This window comes from Terrapene carolina, unplaced genomic scaffold (assembly GCF_002925995.2).
Source record: "Terrapene carolina triunguis isolate 2854851 unplaced genomic scaffold, T_m_triunguis-2.0 Scaffold58, whole genome shotgun sequence".
NCBI classification, from domain to species: domain Eukaryota; kingdom Metazoa; phylum Chordata; order Testudines; family Emydidae; genus Terrapene; species Terrapene triunguis.
The window spans coordinates 112712659-112733399 of NW_020664409.1; the positions used below are offsets into that span (position 1 = coordinate 112712659).

General features: G+C 55.9%; 1 protein-coding gene across 1 annotated transcript; it reads left to right on the forward strand.

Moving 5' to 3' along the window:
• Positions 1–45: 45 nt before the first annotated feature.
• Positions 46–19197, forward strand: BOP1 (BOP1 ribosomal biogenesis factor). The gene is made up of 4 exons (XM_029913416.1): positions 46–127; positions 3410–3601; positions 16967–17092; positions 19144–19197. Exons 1-4 carry the CDS (start codon positions 101–103, stop codon positions 19195–19197), a joined length of 399 nt encoding a protein of 132 aa, XP_029769276.1. The 5' UTR covers positions 46–100.
• Positions 19198–20741: the final 1544 nt, after the last annotated feature.

The following is a 20741-nucleotide window of genomic DNA, read 5'->3' on the forward strand; positions in this document are numbered from 1 at the left end:
CCTCTGACCTCCCCGCACGTGGTGTGAGGAGGCGGAGCAGCGCGGCGCACGCGGGACTCGTGGAGCCGCAGCTGGAGGAGCGCCCTGCCGGGAAGGAGCCATGGAGCGGGCGGGGGGGAGCCGCCGGGTGAGACGGGGGCCCGTGCTGGGGGCGGGCGCAGGGACCCCGGGGGGGGGGGGGGGGGTTTAGGGGGGGTGGGGTCGGGTGTGTTTGGGACGGGGAGGGGGGATCGCGTTCTGCTCCCGGTCATGCCCAGCATGTGCTCGGCGCTGTACAATTCCCCCCCACACACACTCCCGGTCCCTGTCCCACAGCGCTCCAGGCTTATTCAGTGGATAAACGAAAGAAGGTGCTGGTGGAGAGGGGATTTTTGTGCAACTGAAGCCAGGTCTCCGCTTCAGTCTGTTTCCTGGGAACAGCTGAGGGGCCTGCAGCCCATAGTTGGGGGTGGATGGGGAGAGAGTCTTAGACCCGTAGCTGGAGCGAGATATGCAAAGGCAGACCTGTCTTTATGGTCTGTCTATCTCTGTTTGCCTGCAAGCTTCCTTTTTCTGTTTTAAAGGCCTGGAGCGAGTATGTTCTGGTGAACGTAATTGACAGAGCCGAGTAAATCTTGGTTGTAACTTTAGTGAGACCTGTTTGTCCTCACTTGTGCTTATGAGAGTTATAGCATCGTGCACCTTCCAACGGGACGGTGCGCATGTGGGGTGTTTGCGATGCACTGCTGATGGTGTCTGTTGTTTCCCCCCCTTCATTAATGGACTCAGCGGCACATCTGTATGGAAACAGATGTTTATCCAAGGTTTCAAAGGTAACCACTTAGGGTACTTCTCTGCTGTAAGCAAGGCAAGCTCACAGTTCCCATATTACAAAATCCAGCATTACTTGAACTCCCTTTCCTGCCCTCCCGAACTCCCCAGGGTTAACCCAGGAGGCCTACGGCTGAGTATGAAAGAGCGGTTTGAATGTTGCAAGCAGGTCACCTTTCTGCAGCAATGCAAGAGGGCCCTAGCTGCGTATGGAGTGGTGATGGGACCAGTGACTGGCTCACAGGCTATGAAAGGCTTTTATCTGAGGGTGGGGATGTGTATGTGACAGGACTCTTTGGGAGGAAGTTTCTGAGGGGAATCAGTGGGAGGGAGGCCCACAGGTAGGGATCAGGCCACTCCTGGGCGACAAATAGGCAGCACTGAGTGGCGGAAAGGTTCCCGAAGGCTGGTAACTAGAGCCCAGAGGGAGGTGATGCACAGGGTAGATTCCAGGAGCCAGAGCTGGGATTGGAAAGTGGTTCAGGGGCAAAGCTGTGCCCTAGCTAGGAAGAAGAAAATAAATACATTAGGAGCTAGAGAAAGATGAAGGCAAGTGTAGCCCCACTACTTAGTGGAGAACAAGAGCTAATAACGGGCGACACCAAGAAGGCTGAGGTGTTTAATGCCTACGTTGGTTCAGTCTTCACTAAACAGGTTAATAGTGACCGAATAGTTAACACAATATTAACAACAAGGGGGAGGGAACGCAGCCATAATGGGCGGGGGGGGGGGGGGGGGGAAAGGACAGGTTGAAAGATATCTAAATAAGCTAGATGTATTTAAGTTAGCAGGATCTGACAGAATTTGCCCTAGGGTGCTTAAGGAACCAGCTGAAAATCTAGAACCATTAGTGATCCTCTTTAAGAACTCATGGAGGACAGGTGAGATCCCAGAGAACTAGAGAAGGGCAAACATAGTACAGTACCTACATTAAAAAGGGGAACAAAGAGGACCTGGGGAATTGTAGACCAGTCAGCCCAACTTTGATACCTGAAAATATACTGGAACAAACTATTAAAGAACGTTTGTATGCACCTAGAGGATGATAAGGTGATAAATAATAGTTAATATGGATTTCTCAAGAACAATCATGCAAAACCAACCTAATTTCCTAGAGGATGAGGGGAAGCAGTAGACACAATATATCTTGATATTTTTTTTTTAGTAAGACTTTGAGATTGTCATGTGGGAACATCTCAAAACAAACTAGGGAAATGTAGTCTTCATTAAATTACTGTACGGTGGGTGCACAAATGGTTGAAAGATCATGCTCAAAGCGTAGTTATCAATGGTTTGCTGTCAAACTGGGGGAATGTACCTAGTGGGGTCCTGCAGAGGTCAGCCCTGGGTGTGCTTAGGAGAGGTTGCAAACACTTTGGAGAGCAGGATTAGCATTCAAAATGACCTTGACACATTGGAGAATTGGTTTGAAATCAGCAAGATGAAATTCAATAAGTACTATACCTAGGAAGGAAAAGTCAAATGCATAACTCCAAAATGAGGAATAACTGGCTAGGCAGTAGTACTGCTGAAAAGGATTTGAGGGTTAGAGTGGGTCTTAACTTGAATATGAGTGAAGCAGTTGTATAAAAGGATAATATCATTCTGGGGTGAATTAACAGGGCCTTCGTATGTAAAATGCTGGAGATAACTGTCCCATTCTACTTGGTGCTGGTGAGGCCTCGGCCTGGAGTACTGTGTCCAGCTCTGGGCACTACACTTGAGGAAAGATGTGGAAAAATTGGAGCAAGTCCAGAGGACAGCAACAAAAATAATCAAAGGTTTAGAAAACCTGACCTGTGAGGAGAGGTTAAAAAGCCCGGGGCATGTCTAGCCTTGAGAAAATCAGACTGCAGGGAGACCTGATCAGTCTTCAAGTACGTTAAGGGCTGTTGTAAAGAGGATGGGGATCAGTTGTTCTCCGTGGCCGCTGAAGCTAGGAAAAGTAGCAATGGCCTTTGTCTGCAGCAAGGGAGATTTAAGTTAGACATTAGGAAAAACTTTCTAACTCCTTAAATACTAGAACAGGCTTCCAAGGGAAGTTGTGGAATCCCTGTCCTGGGAGGCTTGTAAGAACAGGTTGGACAAACACCTGTCAGGGAAGGTCGAGGTGTTCTTGGCACTGCCTCAGCACAGGGGCTGGACTAGCTGACCTGAAATCCCGTGCACGCCTGTGTTTCTACAGTTAAGGGAATTGGCATGAAGATGAACCGTGTCTCGCTTGTATTGGTGAAGCAGGCACTCTGGAGACTCCTCCTAGCAGGGAGGGACATAATCAAATTTAAGTAATTCACAGCAGCATTTCTGGGACGCCATCAAGTTTGCGAACCTTACTTGTGTCCCTCTTAGGCCTGGTCTATGCGGATCAGTTTTACCAGCATAGCAATGTACTGCTGTAGCTATGGCAATAAAAACCCTAGCGTGGTTCTACAGAAGTTCTATCGCCAGTTCCCTGAACCGGTGTAACTCCTTTTACACTGGGGTAACTGTGCACACTGGAGGGGTTTGCTGGTATAACTGTACTAGCCAATCCTCTGAGGGTAGACAAGGGGGAGACCGTTGGGGGTTCTGTGCAGTGATGCTTGTGCTTTCCTTTCAGCTGTCCATTCCCAGTACCCAAGTGCTGGAGGAGCAAGCCCAGGAAAGCGATGACCTGACAGACAGCGAAGAGAGCGTCTACTCTGGGCTGGAGGATTCTGGAAGTGACAGCAGCACGGAGGAGGAGGCAGAGGACCAGGACAGCGGTGATGAGGGGACGCTGAAAGGCAGTTTGCTCTCAAAGAAGGCACAAGTAAGTGTGAAATGTCAGAACGTGGCCGTATAATACTAGTGTCTTGTAGCTGTGCCCTGCGTTCTCTCTTAAAATGTAACTTCGCCTAGAAAGACAATTCCATGCCCAAGAAACCAGGGCTCTCCCCCCACCCTCCCTGTCAACAATTTATGCGGGTCACATGCTGAACGATTTGCCAGGTCGGGAGACTCCTCCATGAGAAACCCTCATGGCTTCAGTTTGCAGGCCGTGGTGGTCGGGGAAGAAGGCATGTGGTTTGTGTGCATGTGAACCAGGATAATAAGACACAGCTCATGTAGACAAATCTTTTATTATTGGGGGGGGGCACTTATTAAGCGTGTGGTTTATTGTTCTCTGTGGTGACAACATAGGACACACAAGGACACACTTCTCAGATTTCAGGCTGGGATGATTTAGTTGGGGTTGGAACAGGGGGTGGGACTAGATGACCTCCTGAGATCTCTTCCAACCCTAATCTTCTATGGTTCTATGACTGTATCATTCAGCTGCTGTGCAAAAACAGCGTGAGGACTGAGGGTTGGGGAGCAGCGGTTCTGGCAGAGGAGATGTGCGTTTACTGCAGGGAGATGGCATAGGAAGCTGGAATGTTACTTGCGTGTTGTTAATTAAAGGAGGTCTAGGTCTCCTGCCACTTCTAGAGTGAGATACTTCGCTCTCCTATACCACCTTCCAGCTGAATGCAAATACTAACCTGGGTACAGCTCCTGTGAGTCGCTGGTATAATTCCTGGGTCACAGATTAGGAAACTGAGGCACAAGATCAGGTCTAGAGTAGGAAAATAAGTAATTTACAATGAGCAAGTTAAAATTTTGTAACTGCCACATTTTAAAACACTAATCTAGTGAGGGTTTATTTAACTGTGAAACCCTGGGTACACGAACACGCTCTGAAAGAGCAGCACTGGGATTGCCACAATGGCCAGGGTGGAACTCAGGTCTGGTCTCTGACAGGTGCTCTGGAGGAAGGTGTAAGCGCCCCTCATAGGCAGGTGTGGGATAATCTGCCTCCACATTTGGTCCCTTTCGAACTCCTTGTGGTGAGATGAGTTTAAACCCTGAAGGGTGAGGTTTAATGGCTTGTTTTCCTAGCCTTGGCTAGGCCCGGGAAGGGAAGTGATTTACAAAAAGCTCACGCAGCCAGTGGCAGAGGCTGGAGTAGAACCAGGGTTCTGGCCTTGGAGCATGTCCCATGAGTAAGGCTATGTGTCTGTCACGGATTCTGCGACTTTCCGTGAGCTCAGTGACTTCTGCAGTGGCCAGTGTGGCTGACCTCGGGGTTAGCTGCTCAGCTGGCTCCAGGGACAGCTCGAGCAGCGGCCGATGAGGCTGGCCCTGGGGGCAGTCACACTGGCCACTGCTTGGCGGCCCCCAGCAGCAGGCCTCGGGGACCACCTGAGGAGAGGTGCCCCGGAGGCCCCCCAGAGCAGGCCTCTTCTCTCTTCCCCCCTCCCCCCCCCGGAGAAGCGGTGCCCCGGGGCCCTCCAGCTATGATTTAGTCAGGGGTATTTATAGTAAAGGTCATTGTCAAGTCGTGGGTTGTGAATTTTTTGTTTGTTGCCCATGGCCTGTCCATAACGCTTACTAAAAATACCTGTGACTAAATCATAGACTTGCCCATGAACCAGACTGTTCCCTGTTGTTCTACTCCTGGACCTGTCGCTCTGTGTGGGTGCAGCTGGTGTGCAGGGGTGGAGGTGAGCAGAGTACCCTCAGTAACTGAGGATTGTGAATTCAGCGCCTTCCTGTCTGAAAGCCACCGCTGGCTCCCTGCGGGACCCGTGCCAAGTTCTGACCCTCTCCTCAGCGTTTCTGTAGCCCCTCAGCTGTGCTGGCGTTTACTTCTCTTGGGTTCGACTCCACGCTGCGTCGTACTGCTGTCTTTCAGGAGCTCGCAGGCAGGCCACTGGGAAGCAAAGCTGGGACGGTACCACTTAAGTAAAGTCAACCCCAGCATAATCCTGTGCCCGGAGTCGTCTCGAGCGCCCTTTGTGCTGCACGGCCTGTGAAGGGCTGGAGTCCGAGCAGGGAATGGGCCCGTCTGAGGAGACATGGCCTTGCTTAGGGCTCCTGGCTGCGTCCCCTCTTTCGCCTCACTCCTGTTATGAGGCAGGAGTAACTGGATGGCTGGGCAGTGACGTTTTACTGAGGCAAGAGCCGTTTCCCCTCCCTGTCCTGCGCCTCACTTCATACTCTGCGCGTGTACGGCCGACACTGCCCTGGCGCCGGGAACAGCCCCTGATGGGCATTCTGTGGTGACTGGAGACATGGGAATGGGGGGCCCTGTCGGGGACCGCTTCTGGCCTACGGAATGCCCAGGCGTTGCAGGTCCGCTCGTGCAGAGGGTTCTGTGGCACAGCAGGCTGGGAGTGTTGAAATCCAGTTGACGCTACCGCTCTGCCTTGCTTTTGTGGAAGAGGGGCAGCCAAGGGGTTCCACACAAGGAAAAGCGATCAGACATGTGCGACTTGGCCAGGAATCCGATTCCTTTTTGATTTCACTTTTAAAACAAAATTCCTTACCACATTTGCAGGAATTTTCCAATGTGTGTTAAACAAGAGCCTCCTCTCCTCTCCTCAGTTCTGCGGCAAAGTCCTAATACACCTCTACCCCGATATAACGCTGTCCTCGGGAGCCAGAAAACCGTACCGCGTTCTAGGTGAAACCGTGCTATATCCAACTTGCTTTGATCTGCCGGAGCATGCAGCCCCGCCCCCCCGGAGCGCTGCTTTACCACGTTCTAGCCGAATTCGCGTTATATCGGGGTAGAGGTGTACGTGATTTATCATTAGCAACCAATGTGGAACAGACAGTAAACAATGAGAGGTTTTGCATTTCTCCAGCAGCTTGCCGATCCCCAAGCACTTTGTGGATACAGAGCCCAGGCACAAAGATGAATGCGGCCATCTATAGAGTGGAACAGAACAGCTGTTTAACAGCACGTGACAACCTTACATAACTGAGGATCCTGTCTAGCATTAAGGGGCATTTGGGGAGGCAGAATTAAATCACTAATGTAGGAATTTCCTCCGGACCCGACTCCTCTAGAGGGATACGGGCTCATTAATAAGTGCAAGAAGTAAGTAAATAAATATAACGGGTTGTGTCCCATGCGAAGGATGCCACCTCCAGCAGCGCTGCACCTTGTAGTGACTCTGCCGGGGCACCGGTTTGGTGCTGACTCAGAAAAACTGGCCTTTTCCCCTGAAATTTCCCATGGTTGTTACCAATGGTGCGTTGTAGACAAGGAGCCAGCAACGGCCGGCATCTTAACCACAATATCCCCTCGCCCTGCTGCCAGCGGAGTTATGAGGTGGTGATTCGGTGAGCTGGCCTACCATAGCGCCCCTCGGTTGCTACCAGAGTTGCCCAAATTGTAGCAAGGGTAGGAAATCTGAGGGGGGCAGATTTCCCAAAGGAAGAGCAACATCTGTCAAATTCTCTCACTGCACCTCTGCATACCTTGGTCTCTTATCCAAACACTAACCTGACCCTGCTTAGCATAGGAGATCTGACGGGCTCCCAGAACAGGGCAACGGGCTGGATCCTTCGTGTGTGTTTGCACCGAGGCTGAAAATGGCCTTCTGACTTCAACGCAAGAGTGGGTGTGAGGCAGAGAGCTGTAGTCACACACAATCGGATACGAGTGTCAAAGGAACTACAGCTTACTGCCACTGGGTAGAAAGGCTTCGTTTTGTAGACGCTTTCCCAAGTTCCAAGATTAAAATGAATCTTTGGAAACGTTGGTTGGATTAGGTGCCCTGTACTAACCCCGCCTGGTAGCTCATGACAACGGGCCGCTCGCTCTTTCTGCAGTGGGTGTTGAAAGCTGGCTGTTGGGAGCTGTGTTCGATGGTGGGGGCCAAGCGCAGCTAGCATGGATGGGGCCTGCGTGTCCTGTCTGATCTGCCCTCTCCTCTGGCTAGTGGCTGTCCGGGCGTGTCCGGACTCCGCTCAGGTGAGAGCTGTGCTGCTAACCTGCCCAGCAGCCCACGGGCTGTCAAAGGAGCGGGATGCTGGGGGTAGGTCCTGGTCTGCCGTGCGCACCGCGTCAAATACAGCTCCTCTTGGGCACCCTCCCATGTGGCTGAACAGTTTGGCCTTTGCCGTGGGACTAGCCAAACCGTGTCAGCGCTCACCTCAGCAACCAGGCTTGGCCTGTCGGAACAAACTAACCGGCCGGTGCTAGAGCAGGGCTCCTAACGCACGCCAGTGTTGGAGACCGCTCGTTTAAACCTGGCTGTTTGCCCCGGGTGGGACACGTAATCTCCAGGATGCCTCTCCATGGCCCTGGGTGGCCAGGTAGAATCCCTTGGACCACACTCATACCTGCCTCCCCTGGCCCAGCTTGGAAACAGCCTGCTCGTCTCCTTGTTTTTCTGCTCAGGTGGTTTGCCAAGTGTCTGTTGCTGGTGCCTGAGAGGTAATGGAAGAAGGGCCCAGCAAAGAACAGTAACTGCTGGCGTGGAGGTGGTGGTTTTGGTACAGACACGTGGGTCTGCACTGTGGGGCCTGGCGGGGCACAGGACCCTCTTGGGGTTTGCATGGACCCTGGTGCTACCTGATCTGGGTTGCTTTCTAGCTTCTGTCCCTGAAAGGAAGTCCCAATATCAGGCAATGTATGGTGACCCGAGGTTGGGGCTTCTCTTCCCCATCTCCTGCCTTAAAGCCCTTCTGGGATAGCTTCTTCAGCTAATCGAGCACCCGGAGATCCCCAGACCCTCCCAGGGACCTCTGTCACCAGGCCAGTGGTGTTCTCCGGTTCACACAGAAGGAGCAAGACGCCTAGATTGCATCTTGAGTCTGAACTAGGAAGGGGATTGGGCCCTGTCAGAGCAGTGTTGGCGAGCACCTGAGAACACGGTACGGGTGGGTTGCTGTGTTGGGCAGGGGTCGAGGAAGGAGAGCAGTAAAGGGTGGGGAGAGGAATGCGCCCCACCCAGCCGGATTGTGGAAGCTTCAGGGAGGAAGGCCCAGGATGAGCGTCCCCACCACCAGGTCTTGTGGATTCTCTGAGGCTCCTGTGCATTAAAGCTCTGAGCTTGTGCTCCCACACTGGCAAGGCCCGGAAGCTCTTGCAGTGGGGCAGAACACAAAGTGCCAGCGCACCCTGCCAATCCACCGTGGAAGGGGAGGACGCTCATGGGAGGTGACTAGACAGATGCTGCTGGGGAGCAAAGCTCTTCTTCTGCTCAGGAGCCATGCAACAAACTTCCTTCCCTAGTCCCCCAGCTGTCTCTCTCGAAAGCACTGGCTCTCGTCGGGCACCTCCCGGACAGCAACAGCCGCTTGAGTCCATTGGTGAGCCAGGATCCAGTCTGAGGGGGGAGGTGCCGCCCCGTTCCCCTCAGGGGCCCGGAGCCAAAGGGCCATTCCCCTGCCTGTCAGCAGGCTTGGGGCCTCTGTTCTTCGTGCCTGCCTAGGTTACAGGACCGTGCAATGATTAGGCCGTCGCTGTCGGGTTAGATTTCCTGCTGAGGACTTCCAGCATGTGATAGGCCGTGCTTTCCTCCTGGCCAGCCCCTGTGCTGAACCGAGCGGCCTGATTCCAGAGACGCCCGGCAGCCTGCCGTTGAAGGCCGTGCGGAGCTGGTTATTGGCTGCTTTTATGATCCGGGAAGCCCCCTCGGCACCGCTGGTCTCCCTGGGGCCCCATGGAAGAGTCTGGCATCAGTCTGTCCCACGCTGGGGATAGGCAGCACTGGGGCGCTGTCAGTGAGAGCGTGCGCCAAGACCGGTGCTCGGACCCCACTGTCCCAAGGGGCCCACCTGGAGAGCTTGATGTCACGCGCCGCAGCTCAGCAGGGAGGTCCGATCGGGCGCTCTGTTTCTAAAGGATTCGGAGCACTCCCTGGGACGTGAGGCCGCAGTACGTTCCCCTCCGTGCTGCCCGGTTGCTGCTTCTCTTCCCTCCTCCCCATGCAGTGCATCACTTAGCCCAGACCTTTGTCTGTCCGCACTTCCGAGGCCTGCTCGGGCTCTTGCTGGGCCTGAGACAACCCACGCGTTTCCCGAGGCAGGCGCCGTCTTGCCTGCCATGTTTGCAAACCCTAGGCCGGTTCGTGGCACTCGGTGGCTGCTGCTGCTTTCGTCCAAGGGTGTCTCAGCCAGTGTGATCAGGCCTGTCTCCCTGCAGCTGATCCCGCGGCAGGCCTTTGGGCTGGGAAGCTGGCGTGGTGTCTCAGACCTGCGACGCCTGCCCCAAGCAGCTCGCGGTGAGGCTAGAGCAGCCGGGGGCGAGTTAGTAGCCGGTGCTAGCTTCACTTTGTTTTAGTGACGGATAAACAGAGGGTGCAGACCCCCACCCTTTGGCTCGTTTCCCCCAGGAAATATGTGCCGCTGAGGTGTCGGCTCTTCCAAAGGAGAGACCTTCTCCCCAACGCCTGGAGCTGAAGGACCTGTCTCTTCCCACCCTCCTCTTGCTTGGCGCTGGTGCTTGGTTTGCCGTGGCGGTTGCTTTGTTGAGCCCGGTTAGGAAAGCAGCAGGCAGCACTTCTTTGGAGGAGGGATGTCTGCACGGCTTTCTCTTGTGCCACGTCCTGGCCTCAGTGCTGGGCCGGGGCCTCTCCGTGCTCGGCACGAGGGCTCGTAAACTTCTTTAGCGACTATCCCAGCCATCAGACCTGGGCTGCACCAGTTGGTACACGCTGCCTCCGAATTCGCTGCACTGGCCGAGCGTGGGTGTTCCGGGTTAGTAGGTGCGGCTGGATGGAGGGTAGCAGCCGCACAGAGACTCCCCGTCATGGTAGGACTGGGGAGCCTAGATGTCTGCTTCTGGGGCACGTGCAGAGCCGGGAGCTGGGGAGAGCTGCCCTCATAACAGCTGGTCAGAGCTAACCTCTGGAGCCCCTCAGGCTCCTCAGAGAGGACTAGACTCCCAAGGCTAATTGTCTAGTTACCCCTCCTGGAGGCCCAAACCAGCGAGACCCAGCTGAGCCTTGCCTGGTGAGGGCCTCTTGTGAGACGCTGGCGGATGTCTGGTGGCTTTAACACGGCTACTGGGAGGGAGGCTGGGGCTGGTGCAAATAGGTTGGGGCAGCTGCAGCCAGAAGATGAGCCATCGTGTGGGGGGAGGGGGTCATTTGCCTCCGTCTGCCGCTGGAGCCCCCAGCGTAAGGGCTCTGGGCCAGGTTATACAGGTCAGCCGACTAGATCCTTAGTGTCCCGTCTGATCTTTGACGTCAGTGAAAGTTTTAGACCCATGCAAGCAAATTCTCTGAACTGCAATGACCGATGTGCCCAAACTCGCCTGCTCTTTGGAGCGCGCAGTCCTGGCCAGTCCAGGCTCTCGGTAAGGGGCTTTGCTCTGACCCTGGCAGACGGGGCCCGTCTCGCTGCCATTTCTGTATCATACGGGGGATTGGTTTGGGCCTGCTCGCGTCTGGGCTCACAGAGCTGCTGCAAAGACTTGCACTCCTGCCAGAAACTAGCACGCCTCTGAGGGTATGTCTACACTGCAAGGAGACCCCCGGGCTGGCCTCCCACCTCATGGGGGTCCCAGAGCCTGGGCTCTGCACTGCAAACAGCCCCTTCGCCTGAGCCCCGCAAACCTGAGTCAGCAGCACGGGCCGGTCCTGGGTTTTACTGCAGTGTAGACAGACCCTGAGAGCGGACGTGGCTCACCAATGAAAGGGGTTCGGCGGCTTCATCCTAAGCCATATCACAATGCTACCGTGCCGTTTGGCCAGGCCCACACATCTGGCCAGCTGTGTCTGCAGGGGGCCAGCCCTGGACTGGCAGGGGCTGCTGCAGGTCAGCAGAAAGGTGCAGTGGGAGAGCTGTGGGGTACAGGCCCAGCAAGGGGGCGCGGGGGCTCAAAGAGCCAGGAACTTGCAAGTCCTAATTCTGGCCTTCCCCCGCCTCCCTCTGTTAATCTTCCCATCCTTGTACCAATTCCCTGCGCGTCACAGGGGGCGTCTGGCTGGCTGGCCTCCCAGAAGGGCTGCCAAGAGAAATAGGTGAACAGTTTGTAAAGTCACACACAGAGACACACACACTGTGGGGGCAGCACTCCCAACACACAGACACACACACCCGTGTGATTGGCAAATTGCACTTGTTTTCCCCTTTCACAAGTCAAGGCTTCCCTGGTCATTAGCAGGCTCCAGAGAGGAGCACAGACCCGACCCCACCCCTTTCCATTCAGCATGGCTGTGTCCCAGCCTGGCAGAACTGCGAAGGAAACCCAGCAGCCCAGACACGACTCTCCCAGCCAGCCTCTGCCATAAACCCCAGCGAGTTGCAGCCCCCCGCTGCTCCCAGCCACGCGCACACGGTCCCACGCACACACTCCTGGACTCTCTCACACATTCGCACTTCACGCCAGACTCCTGTGCACGCTTCATGCCTGTTTCTCTCCCTCCCCACCTGCCACGACTCCCACACCCGGCTCGCTGCTCCCATTCCCCCTTCCCCGTGCTGTCACCGATCACCCCAAATTCATCCCTTCTCCCCTCTCAGCAGCCGCCCCCCTTCCCCAGGTGTCTTGCAGCCCCAGCACCACTTCCCCAGGCCTGCCAGTAGACCAGAGATTCACCTTCACCCCCCCCTCCTTTTGGAAGGAGTCCTTGGTGAGCCCTGTATTTTCCAGCCTGTTCAGGTGAGGGGGGACTGGCTGTGGGGGGAGTGCGCTGGTGCTGGTTTAAGCCGGCGCAGGGGTGAGGAGAGAGCAGCCCAGCAAAGCCGCTGAGGTTGGCTCAGTCTCCCTGGGTGTGTCTATGCTGCAGTTAAACCCCCGGCAGCTGCCTCGGGCTGCAGAGCTCTACCATGGCAGTGTAGACGTTCGGGCTGGAGCCCGGCCCCTGGGACCCTTCCCCCTCGCGGAGCCCGGCCCTGGCCCCAGCCTGCACGTCTGTGCTGCAGCTCTACAGCCCAGAGACCCGCCAGCCTGAGTCAGCAGACAGGGGCCAGCCCAGCGTTTGTAGATCTACCCCCTGTGGGCCAGGCCTGGGGCGGCTCATGGAGCTGCTGCTGCGCTGGGCTGAGGAGCGAGCTGAGGCAGTGAATGGCACTCCCCCCTCCAGCAGCCACCGCTCTCACCCCACTCAGCTGCAGCACAGGCCATGCCTGGTTCACTCTTTCAGTGCAAGGTGAGCTGGTGCAGCAGTGGCTGGTGCGGGCGGGACTTTGCCAGGAAAGCTGGCTGCTCGCTCTGCTCCAGCAGACAACGGGGTTACGGGGCTGAGCAGATCGGACACGGCGTGCCTGCATTTCAGTGCAACTTCTTGGCAGTCGCTTTCGTGACGTTTTTCAAATGTCGCATCCCATGGCTGTGCTTCGTTGGGCTTTCTTGTTCCCTGGCTAGTTTTAATATCCGTCTCGAAGTTCGTTCTGCCGTCCATCTCCTTCCTTCCTCGCTTTCTGTTCAGTATTTTCCCTTCTCGTTCGTTCTTTTTCCTCCCTTCCCTGATCTTGTCCCACGTCTCCGGCTGCAGTCTGAGACTGAAGGGCCTGAGCAGAGCTGGATGGGGGGTGTGCAGGACTGGCATAGTGGGGGGCTGCGGATCAGGATGGAGGTCTGATTAGCCACCTATGGGAGGTTTCCTTCTCCCACTAATCCCCCTGGCTGCAGCCAGGGACCGTCTCCAGTCCTGTCTGTGCTGGGAATCGGAGCTGGTGCTGAAAATGCCTTTGAGCGACGTGCTGCCCCGATCCAGTGACGTTGGTTCCTGTTGGTGCAAACTCTCTTCAGCCCAGGTTACGGGTCCTGGTGCAGCCAGGACTTGGCTGTGAGTCTTGCTGACTCACCAAGTGCTGGCACAAGCTCACCTCCTTGTCCCCAGGCCCCCTGCGCTGCCTTTGGGGCGAGGAGCTTTCCCCGTTCGCTTGCAGCATTGCATGCTGCCCTCTAGTGGACTCCAGTGTTCCAGCGGCTGGGCCTGTTAGAGACACTCTTTATTAGTTTGATCTCAGAGCAAAGCCCCCGATTTATCCACCCTCCCTGTCGGTTCAAGCAGAAGTTAAAGGGGCCCTAATCTACTGCATGGTTTCACTGCTGCCCTCTGGGTGAGCTGAGCCCCGTCGCACTGATTCCTAGTCACAGGAGGACTAGTAGAGCTTTTCCATGCACCAAAACTCACCGAAGGGCTTTCCCCTCAGCCCTTGATCAAGGAATGACCTGTGAGTGCGCTCTGCCACCTGGATAATCTCTGCAGGGGTGAGCTGGCTTCCCGCGCCGAGCCCTGAGCCTCCTATCAGTACGACGGCCTGCCTAGCTTCCGGGCACCTCTGGGCGTCGAGAAAGCAGCTCCCCAGAAAGGCTTTGGTCAGGTAGCAGGGTAGGGTCTCTGCCAGTCTGTGCTCGAACGCTGCCCTGTCTGGGGACTTCCTCGTGGCTTCTGGGGACTGTTCCTTCACTAGGGAAAGTTCTCCACAGCTGGTTAATGCCCGGAGAGGTAGTTAATCGCTAAGCACTAGAATCCTGCCTGCATCCCAGATGTGCTAGAAGGTGACTTGGGATGGCTTTTATACAAGGGCCCAGCTTAAGCAGCCCAAAGACCGTGGTTTGATCTCCGCTCTCAGGGAGCGCACAGCTTGTGTCCTCAGCTGGCTGGGCCATTGCTGGGGGTGTCGGTGGGTTACCCAGCCTGAGGGCGCTAGGAAGGGGCCGGCGCTGAGAGCGGAGGACGGTGGGTTACCCAGCCTGCGGCGCCAGTGACGCAGTTTGGCGGTGCGAGCTCTTTCTCCAAAGCTCACCGTGGTGGCGTGGGGAGAGGGGAAGTGAGTGGGGGGGGAGATGGAAACTCCGGTCCAAAGCCATCTGAGCGCCAAAAGCCTGGAGAAAAACTTATCTCCAATCTCCTTCTTAAAAAAATTTAATAAAGCCTTTTGTTTTTGCAGTAATCTCATCCCTTTGCTGGCCCTGTATTTTCCAGGCTCTCTCCCACCGGCTCCCTGCGGCTCGGCGGGAGCGGCGTTGGTGTTGCGTATAGCCGAAGGTGATCGCACGCTGTGTGGATTTTACTGCTCCCCCGAGGGGGGTTTTCTGGGGCTGTTTTTCTGATTATTTCATTGAATCCTCTGGTAAACCCGATCCAGCCTGGGTCCCCCGGGAGGAGGGGTGGGGGGGAATCTCTTTTCCAGGGCCGGGTCTGCAGGTCAGCGAGTGGGCGCCGTCTGCAACGTGGTGTTGTCTGGCTACCCGTGTCGAGGGGAGCTGAGCCCTGCCCTGGCTGCGCAGGGTGGTTCACGCAGGCTGAGGGCCCCTCCTGGAATGCCACGGGGGCAGATCCCAGCATGCAGCGCGCAGACTCGACATGCAGGGTGTGCTGGCACCGAGGGCCTCGCCAGGCTGTGCTGAAAGCTGCCTTCGGCGCCATTTTAGGCAGATCCGGTCTGATCCCATCACTTCTGACAAGCGGTCAGTGGGACCCGCGGCTGGCCACGCTGTGGGCACCCCTAAGTACTCTGGAGATACAGGTGCGCGTCGCTCTGGTACGCTGCCCAGGCCCCCTGACGGCTTGGAGGAGCACGGGTAGCGGAGGGCTGTGAGTCCAGCCTTGTGCCTGGCCCATTCTTTGCTAGAACCGCCTCGGGCACAAAGAAAAACTTGTGGTTATGAAATGGCAGCACCCTGGGGTGTCATCAGCGAAACCACACGCTGCAGGGACGCTTTGGGGGCTGGCTGCAGCAGAGGATGTCAGACCAAGCAAAGGCTTATCTGCTGCTCAGCCCATGTCTCAGATACATTGTCCTTCGGCTTCAGACACCCCAACTTGAATCCGGCTGCCAGCACCTGCAGTGATCTTAGCCTGAGACTTCTCCCAGCACTCTGGACCTTACTAAAGTCAAGATATACCACGTCTACCGCTTCCCCCCCATCCACAAGGCTGGTTACCCTGTCACAGAAAGCTATTGGGTTGGTGTGACTCGATTTGTTCTTGACAAATCCCATGTCAACTGTTACTTATCATCTTATTATCCTCTAGGTGTTTGCAAATTGATGGCTTAATTATTTGCTCCAGTATCTTTCCGGGCACAGAAGTTAATAATTCCCTGGGTTGTCCTTATTCCCGCTTTTATAGATGGGCTCTGTATTTGTCCTCTTCCCATCCTCTGGAATCTCTCCCGTCTTCCAGGACTTGTCGAAGATAATCGCTAATGGCTCAGATATCTCCTCAGTCAGCTCCCTGAGTATTCTCGGGTGTATTTCAACAGGTTTAGGTTGGACATTACAAAAAATCTTCCTGTCAGGGTGGATAAGCACTGGAATCAATTGCCCAGGGAGGTTGTGGAATCTCCATCACTGGAGATGTTTAAGAGCAGGTTGGACAAACACCTGTCAGGGATGGGCTAGACAATACTCAGTCCTGCCAGGAGTGCAGGGGACTGGACTAGACGACCTCTCGAGGTCCCTGCCAGTCCTACAGTTCTAAATCTTGGTTGCCAGGGTTAAAAGGGCTGTGGGAGGGGAGACCGTAATCCCTAGGGACATGTGGGGTGAGCATCAGAAATCCAGGGGCTGCTGGTTTGCAGGGTAGGGGATGGGGATGCTGAATGCAGGGCTGGGTCCGGCTTGCTCTGGGAACGGGTGGTGTGGCCTGCAGGGGCTGCCGTGGCCTGTGCGCTCTGAATAGCCAGACCTTTATCTCCCGAGCTGCCAGCCCCCTCCAGGGCCTGAGGAGCCTGCACATGGTTTTTCTTCCTTGGCTAAGCACTTCTCTGCTGTTGCTGGGGCAGGGCTGGGGTAACCGCAGCATGCCTTCCTCATCCCCATGTCCTGTCTGGCTCCACGGCTCTGCGGTAGCCTTGCCTGGGCGTGGAATGAGCGAGTGTCCTCCCAGAGGGGGTTATGCCATGGGCTGGGGGGGGGCAGGTACCTGCGGTCTGACCCTTGGCTGGGGGATTTAGCAGAACGTGGCCAGCCAGCAGAAGCTGCCGGGGGTAGGAAAAGTCAGCCTAGCAAGATTGTTCTCCTGTGTACGGGGAAGGCAGCACAGGTGCCTAGAAGGTTGCCCCAATGGCTGGCCTCCAGGAGGTTGGGGCTAATGACTTTCTCTCCCCACAGCCCTGGGGGGACGTGGGGGGGAGGGGGCTGTTCCTTTTTTAGAATCACCTAGTCTAATAAACTAATACCTTCCTTGGGTGAGATGGTGACCCTGGTCACCCCAGGAGCTTTAGAGTAAGGGCTTGGGTGGTGGGGAACCAGCAAGGACCCCGTGGGGGGAGAGACCTGGGAGTGCAGTAGGTCCTGGCTCCTGTGATGCTGTGCAGCAGACGGACACTCTGGGGGCGTCACTGAAATTCCCAAATGGGGGTGGTTACCGAGTCAAACAAGTGGTCACGTCACGCACAGTCAGTGCGATGGGGTCACACTGACCCAAGTCTCTGTCTTCTCATTGCCTTGCAGGCCAGGATGGCTTCCCAGAAGAAGGAACAAGTGCAGTGCCGGAGTTTGGAGACCGAGTCAATGCCCAGCGCCCAGCAGGGATTGCCGCTGAGGGGTGAATATGAGGACGACAGCTCAGACGAGGAGGTAGGACTCAGGTTGAAGTGGCATAAGCTCTGCTGTGGTTGGGTCATGGTGGGCTGGCTCAGCAGGGCACGGCTTGGTGGGCTGGGCGTTGCAAAGTGCGGTTCATGGTGAGTGGTAAGGCTGTGGAGTTGGTCCCTGCTTGCTATGCGGTTCATAGAGCCTGCCGGCCTCTTCTGCGGAGACTGGGAAGCCAAGGGAGAGTCCAGAGGCCGGGAAGTAGTTCTAGACAGCAGGAAGGAATGGGGAGGCAGCTGATGCTACCTGGGAAGCAGTGGGTGGTTTTTTTTGTTTTGTTTTGTTTTTTGCATGTGCAGTTTTTTCACGTATACCTTGAGTAATTCATTGTGGGGGTCGACACCTTGGAAAACTTTGCTTCAGGCCTGCAATGTCCGATCTATCCAGAGCGTTTTCAGGGCAGGAGGGAAATCCTCAGCAGCGTCCCAAAGGGAGCGGGAGCTAGGGGCCGTGCTGGAGAAAGGGGTGCTGTAGTCACCCTCCATGGTGCGTCGGGAGACGGGATGGGGGATCTGGCGTGTTGGCGTGTGGAAAGCTGGTGCTCAGGAAGGCCAGAGGAAAGGGAATTGAGACAAAGTGCTTGGTCAGAACAGGCAGCATGTTGGGACAAGATCAACAGGGAGGCCTTCTTGGTTCGCCTTGGGGGCGAAGGGGAGAATTTCCCCACGCTGGCTGCTCTGTGGGCTTGGGGGGGGACGTACATACCATTTCACCACTTCCATTGTGTGTCTGTGAAATCGTTACCCAAACTGCTGTGAACTTCCATTCCCCAAGACACCTGCACTGAGTGAGCCAGGCCAGCGAAAGCGCCTTGTGCACTTCACTGGGGTGAAAGCAATGAGTGGCGAGGGAAGATGCTGCTGTCTGGAGTGCAGGCCTCACGCAGTGCTGAGGCTACTGGCCAACAAATGTCGAGGGCCACTGAGAATTGCACTGGAAAGCCAGTGTGCACTGGACAGGTTCGCAGGGAGCCTGGCAATCACTGCCAGACTGACTTCGGACCCTGGTCAAATCATGGGATGAAGGTTGAGAGCCAGGGTTCACATCCATCCATCATGATTACGGCTGGCAGGTCGGTCGCCCCAGCTCCAAACGGACACACGAGGAGTGGAAAAGGGACAGAGAACGGCAGGGAAAACGATGAGGGGGATGGAACAACTTCTGTGTCTAGAGAGATTCAAAAACCTGGAACTGTTCAGCGTGGAAAAGAGACGACTAAGGTGGGATACGATAGAGGTCTGTAAAATCATGACTGGTGCGGAGAAAGTGACTAGGGGAGTGTTATTTACTCCTCATAACACAAGAACTAGGGGTCACCAAATGAAAGTAACAGGCAGCAGGTTTAAAACAAACAAAAGGCAGCATTTCTTCACACAACGCACAGTCAGTCTGTGGAACTCTTTGCCAGAGGATGTGGTGAAGGCCAAGACAATAACAGGGTTCAGGAAAAAACTAGATAAGTTCCTGGAGGATAGGTCCATCAGTGCTATTAGCCAGGCTGGGCAGGGATGGTGTCCCTAGGCTCTGTTTGCCAGAAGCTGGGAATGGGCAACGGGATGGATCACATGATGATTCCCTGTTCTGTTCATCCCCTCTGGGGGGCCTGGCACTGGCCAGTATCTGTAGACTGGATGCAGGGCCAGATGGATCGTTGGTCTGACCCAGTGTGGCCGTTCTTACGTTCTAGAGGATAATGGAACCTTCCGCAGTAAGCAGCTTTCCGGGGGCTTGGTGAAACATTGGTCTTGCTGGACAAACTTGATGCTGTTTTTAATTGCCCAATCGGTGACCCAAGGGAATGGAGTAAATGGGATACGCTGGGTTCCAGTAAATCCTCTAGTCCAGTGCCAGGACAGAGGGGCTACAGCGGCCCAGAGAGGCGAGAGAGCCAAGGGCTCACCCTAGGCTCGTAGGGCAATCGGCACTGGAGTGCTTTGCCTCTCGGGTTAGGCTGGGAGAGGAGGCTGCTGTAGCTTTCTGGGGGTTGAGTAGCTGGAATCGTAACGGGGCTCGTCGCTCTGTTCTGTGGTCGTTAGTTTGCCGTCCCCCAGAGACGGCTTACGGGCGAGGAGACGGTGCCGTGCTGCTGATGCCCGGGGCCGGCGCTGCCGAGGGCTGGCGGGGTGTCTGGAGCGACAGGCTGCTGTTCAGAGAGTTGGGATGGAATTACCCGAGCTGGGGCTGGCGGGGCCGCGGGGCTGACGCCCCAGCTCTCATGTAGCACGCAGCAATTGCAAGAGGTCAGGACCTTCCTGTTACGTCCCCTTTGAGAGAATGGGGGTTGGGAGCCTGCTTGCCTGTCTGGTCCGGCGAAGGCCCTGGAGGTTAGATGTTAGAAGGCTTGAGGCCCACCTGGGCTAGGGCTGGAGCTGCGGAGTCCCTGCCCCCAGATCTGGAATAGAGATTTAGAGAGAAGTGAAATATACGACTATAGAAAACGTACACTTGTGTAATGGCTACAACATAACCCAGGGAAAAAACCCTTTCATGCAGGAATTCAAGGTCTCTCTCCCCAGCTGGTCCTATTTCAGGGCCCCAGTGGGGGAAGCACTGATTCAGAACCTGCTGACATCAGAACAACTTTCAGTGGTTTTGTTCCTGGCTTCCCTCCCCCTGCCCCCAACCCCCTTTCTGTGATTGTATTTATCTCTCTTCCATAAGAGCCCTGATGCTTCCGCTTCCTGTGGCTGGGATGCGCACGCTGTATGCTTTGTGTTCGCCTCTGCAGGGAGCCCTCGCGTGCCTATAGCTGGCTGAGGGTACGGGGCCCAGGCACCCCTTCCCCATAAGAGAGAGCGGGGCCAGCTCCCCTTGGAGCCAGACGTGTTCCCTCCAACCAGGCGCCAGTTTCTCACTAAGCCTGGGCTCAAGTTGAAGCTCCAGGTGTGGCCTTCCCCTCCAGGGTTAATTAGAAGCTCATTTGAAGTCTGTAGAGACACTAATGGTCCCTCCCAAACCTGGTGGGTTGTTGCCCCTAGGTGCTGTGGGGACAGCCCAGTTCCATCTGCAGGTACTGGGCTCTCACCTCACAACCTGAGGCTTCCCTCTGCCCAGCGGCTGTGGAAGCTGCAGCGCCAGTTGGGTCATTGAAGGAGTCGCCTGGCTACTGTCTCACTCACCCCGATGGTGCAGCGGAGGCCTGGTGGGCCGGGCGGGGACAGAGGGGGCCTTTCTGCAGAATTGCACTGCAGGTTGGGGCTCAGCGAGATCTCGGCTCCTGCTGCCTCTTCCCACCTGCACTGGACTTGCCGAGGGCCCCGCCTCTGGGCAGGCTGCTTCCCGCCGTTCTGTAGGGAGGGCAAGTGGCTGTGTTTGCTGCGAGATCCTGGACTTAAAAACCTTCTAGTTTGAGATTGTTCCTGGGGGAGGATTCAATCCCTCCCTCCCTGCAAAGGTCATTGAGTCCAGGTGGCTGTTCCTCAGCACAACTGTACAGCAGTTAGTCAAGTGACCCAGCCCAGGCTGTGTAAGAGCCCAGGCTGTAGGTGGTGAGGCCTAGCGGTCACAGCTGGGCTGACGTCTTCCCAAGGGCAGTCGTCGCTAAGCAGAAGCTGGAGGAATCGCAATAGCCAGGTCCTGTAAGCAAGAGTCAGGTACAGAGTCAGGCCAGGGTCAGAAGCCAGAGCTCAGAGCC

Coding starts and splice junctions, on each gene's coding strand:
- BOP1 (XM_029913416.1), top strand. CDS start 101: ATGGAGCGGGCGGGGGGGAGCCGCCGG. Junction 128..3,409: donor GGGCGGGGGGGAGCCGCCGG/GTGAGACGGGGG, acceptor CTTTCCTTTCAG/CTGTCCATTCCCAGTACCCA. Junction 3,602..16,966: donor TGCTCTCAAAGAAGGCACAA/GTAAGTGTGAAA, acceptor ATTGCCTTGCAG/GCCAGGATGGCTTCCCAGAA.